Source organism: Sinocyclocheilus rhinocerous, unplaced genomic scaffold, assembly GCF_001515625.1.
Source record: "Sinocyclocheilus rhinocerous isolate Xijiao unplaced genomic scaffold, SAMN03320098_v1.1 scaffold1596, whole genome shotgun sequence".
Lineage (NCBI taxonomy): Eukaryota > Metazoa > Chordata > Actinopteri > Cypriniformes > Cyprinidae > Sinocyclocheilus > Sinocyclocheilus rhinocerous.
The window spans coordinates 82,869-87,203 of NW_015658739.1; the positions used below are offsets into that span (position 1 = coordinate 82,869).

The window sequence follows — 4,335 nt, forward strand, 5'->3', positions numbered from 1 at the left end:
AATAACAGCAATATTAATACATAATAATAATTAGTAGTAGTAGTAGTAATAGTAGTAGAAGTTATATAATAATAATAATAATAACAATATTAATACATAATAATAGTAGTAGTAGTAGTAATAATAGTAGAAGTTATATATAATAATATAAATAATAATAACAACAATATTAATACATAATAATAATTAGTAGTAGTAGTAGTAGTAGTAGTAGTAGTAGTAGTAGTAGAAGTTATATATAATAATAATAATAATAATAATAATAATAATAGGCTAATAAATAATTTTGGAACTGGAATAACTTGCGAACATTTGTTGTAATTAAGTTTATGAAGTGTATATTGTAGCTCTAGTTATCTTTATTTTCAAATCCTAGCAATAGATTTCAGATCCTAAACGTCAAAACAAAGCGTCACAAATAAAAACAACAAAAAGTGAACGTGGGGCGGAAACCAAGGCCTTTCTTTATTTCATTTTTATTTATTTATAAATACATGTATACATTTTTTATATATTTTTATCTGTACACCCTTGGCACTTTTTATATATTTTTGTTGTTTAAGCATCAATAATAATAATAAAAATAAAAAAAATCTGACCACAACAAACACAGAGAAACGTCTGTACCCACGAAATATCCAAATAATAAACACGATTACAATAAAAAAATAAAAAAACGTGGGCCGGAAACAGGAGCGTCAGAGGTGGAGCCTATCTGACGTCACAACGACACCACCGGAAGTAGAAGCGTCAGCTGACAGCAGGAGAAACACATCAGCCTCCAGCGATCAAAGGTACGCGTTTATCGATAAAATGTTCAATATTTCGTATTTTTAATCAAACAGACAGAGCGAAACTGTTCTTAAAGATGATGTAGGTTTTATTTAAAGGCTGTTTTTAGGCAGCATACGGCGCCGAAAACAAACAAGTTTCTAGCGTATTCAGTTTCAATGTAGTTTAATAATAAAGAGAATTATGAAATGTTTGCACATTTTAATACGTTTAGTCTATACCTATATATGTTTGCCGATGATTATCTGTCAATCATAGTAGTTTGTTGACAGATATTATGCATGTATCCAGATAAAGTACCATATTTTTACCACTATTTTAGACTTTTACCATGGTATAGCGTTAGCAGCACTTTATCTCTTCGTTATCACTTTTACTTTTTATTTTTACTTACGTTTTGATCAAACTCATGTCCTGTCTTATTTAATCCTTATGATGTTTTAGGTCATCGCTATATAATAATATATATATATATATATATATATATATATAAGTACGTACACAATTTCAGATGGAAAACGAGTTTTCATTCCTCAGATATTCGGTCTTAACTATAAACTAAATTTTGTTCAATTTCTCAGAAAACAAGACTTAATATCTTCATTTTGCATCTCAAGTAATAATGTTTTAGGTCATCATCACTATATATATATATATATATATATATATACTGCTGTTCAAAAGTTTGGGATCAGTAAGATAAAAAAACAGTTATATTGTAAAATATTATCATTTAAAATATGGTTTTCTATGTGAATATCTGTTAAACTGTAATTTATTTCTGTGATCAAAGCTGTATTTTCAGCATCATTACTCCAGTCTTCAGTGTCACATGATCTTCAGAAATCAGTATAATATACTGATTTAATATCAGTGCTGGAAACAGTTTTGCTGCTTAATTTGTTTTTGTTTTTTTGGAACCTGTGATACTTTTTTTCAGGATTCTTTGATGAATAAAAAGTTAAAAAGAAGAGCATTTATTTAAAATAGAAATCTTTTCTAACAATATACACAAGTATCACAGGCTCCAAAAATATATATATATTAAGCAGCAAAACTGTTTACAGCACTGATATTAAATCAGCATATTAGAATTATTTCTGAAGATCATGTGACACTGAAGACTGGAGGAATGATGCTGAAAATTGCTGTTTTTTCTGTATTTCTGATCAAATAAATGCAGCCTTGATGAGCAGAAGAGACTTCTTTAAAACACATTAAAAATCTTACTAATCCCAAACTTTTAAACGGCAGTGTGTATGTATATATATATATATATATATATATATATAATAAATAATGAACAGTAAAGGTTGAGCAGCTCACTTATCTCTGTTTGTCATCTCACTCAAGCAAGGATGTCTGCCTACCCCAAATCCCACAATCCTTTCGCTGATGATGATGAAGAGGACTCGAAGCCTCGAAGAGGCTTTAACTTTGAGGACGATCCGGAGGAGAGTTCGCTGAGTCCGGCGGAGAGACGGCAGAGACAGCTGCAGCAGGAAGTGATGCGCACAGCGCAGTCGGCCGTGGACAGCAGCCACCGCTCGCTCGGACTCGTCTACGAATCGGAGAAAGTCGGAGCCGAGACGGCGGAGGTGAGAGGAAGCGTTTAGAGGATTCTGTCTCTCTTGGCTGTTTCGTTTGAATGGCTGTGTTGTCCTCCACAGGAACTGATTCGTCAGGGTGAGGCTTTGAAACGGGCAGAGAAGATGATTGACAACATGGAGCAGGACATGAGGACGAGCCAGAGGCACATAAACACCATTAAGAGTGTGTGGGGTGGCATGGTCAACTATTTCAAAGGCAAACCTGAACCTCCCAGACCTGCACAAAAGGAGCAGCCCGTGTCCTACGAGGCCAACAGCAGGTCAGATGAAATACTCAGCCAATGTTAGTCGCTTCTAGACGTTCACATGCACTGAAACATGGTATAATGACACGTTGTTCCTGTAGATTAACACAATTTTTGCTAAAAAGTACAAAATACACTACCAGTCAAAAGTTATTGAGCAGTAAGATTTTTAATGTTTTTTAAAGAATATTTTTCTGCTCACCAAGCCTGCATTTATTTGATCAGCAATACAACAAAAGCTGTAATATTGTGAAATATTTTTACTATTTAAAATAACTGTTTTCTATGTGAATATGTTTTAAACTGTAATTTATTTCTGTGATGCGCAGCTGTATTTTCAGCATCATTCCTCCAGTCTTCAGTGTCACATGATCTTCAGAAATCATTCTAATTTGCTGATATGCTGCTCAAGAAACATTAATTATTATTATTATGTTGAAAACAGCCGAGTATAATTTTTTCAGGTTTCTTTGATGAACAGAAAGTTCAGAAGAACAGCAGTTATCTGAAATAGAAATCTTTTGTAACATCATAAATGTCTTTATCATCTCTTTTGATCAATTTAAAGCATCCTTGCTAAATTAAAGTATTTCTATAATTTCTTCCCCCCCCCAAAAAAAAATATATATACAGTATATACTGACTCTAAGCTTTTGAATGGTAGAGTGTATAATGTTACAAAAGCTTTTTATTTCAGAGAGATGCTGATCTTTGGATCTTTCTATTCATCAAAGAATCCTAAAAAATGTATACTCAACTGTTTTTATTATTAATAATACTAATAAAAAATGTTTCTTGAGCAGCAAATCAGCATATTAGAATGATTTCTGAAGATCATGTGACACTGAAGACTGGAGTAATGATGCTGAAAATACAGCTTTGATCACAGAAATAAATTATATTTTACAATATATTCACATAGAAAGCAGTTATTTTAAATAGTAAAAAAAAATCACAATATTACTGCTTTTGCTGTATTTCTAATCAAATAAATGCAGGCTTGGTGAGCAGAAGAGACTTCTTTAAAAAACATTACAAATCTTACTGTTCAATAACTTTTGACTGGTAGTGTAAGTTTTCATGTTTGCCACTTTTCCTTTTCCTTCACTATCTTTTTCAGCTTATGCATTTATAAAGAGGGTATCGGCAGGTTTAATGAAGGTAAATTTATGACTTTCCAAGTAAAGAAAATGTAAGGAATAAATTGAAGAGAACTCCATGGAATCTCTAAATGTAAATGTCTACGTAATAAATTGTATTTGGAGCACTTAAACATTTAAAAATTCCAACTGATCTACATTACTTTTTAATTAAAATTAATTTTAATAGTTTTAAGAGCTTTGCTCTTAAAGGGTTAGTTCACCCAAAAATAAAAATTAGGCTGCGTTTTACTCACCCCCGATGCATCCTAGATGTATATGATTTTCTTCTTTCAGACGAATCCAGTCTGAGTTATATTAAAAATTGTCTTTGATCTTTCAAGCTCTATCGTTGCACTCAGCGGGTGTTGCATGTATCAGTCCAAAAGACGTGAAATAAAAAGCACCCTTCCACAAAAAAAAAAGTGTTTCACACAGCTCCGGGGGGTGAACAAAGGCCTCCTGTAGCGAATCGATGCGTTTTTGTAAGAAAAATATCCATATTCAAAACGTAATAATCACTTGAATCTAGCTTGCGCCAACAGTTGT

At 32.2% G+C, this 4,335-nt stretch overlaps 1 protein-coding gene across 2 annotated transcripts in view; it reads left to right on the forward strand.

Annotated features, from left to right (window-relative positions):
* The first annotated feature begins 714 nt into the window (after positions 1-714).
* Positions 715-4,335, forward strand: part of snap29 (synaptosome associated protein 29) — a 15,598-nt gene continuing 11,977 nt past the window's right edge. Inside the window, exons 1-3 of one of the 2 annotated variants that reach the window (XM_016531352.1) lie at positions 715-794; positions 2,146-2,390; positions 2,463-2,662. In XM_016531352.1, coding sequence (XP_016386838.1) covers positions 2,151-2,390; positions 2,463-2,662 — 440 coding nt within the window. In that variant the 5' untranslated portion in view covers positions 715-794; positions 2,146-2,150. The remainder of the gene's footprint in view (positions 795-2,145; positions 2,391-2,462; positions 2,663-4,335) is intronic. The other variant, XM_016531353.1, reaches the window with a different exon arrangement.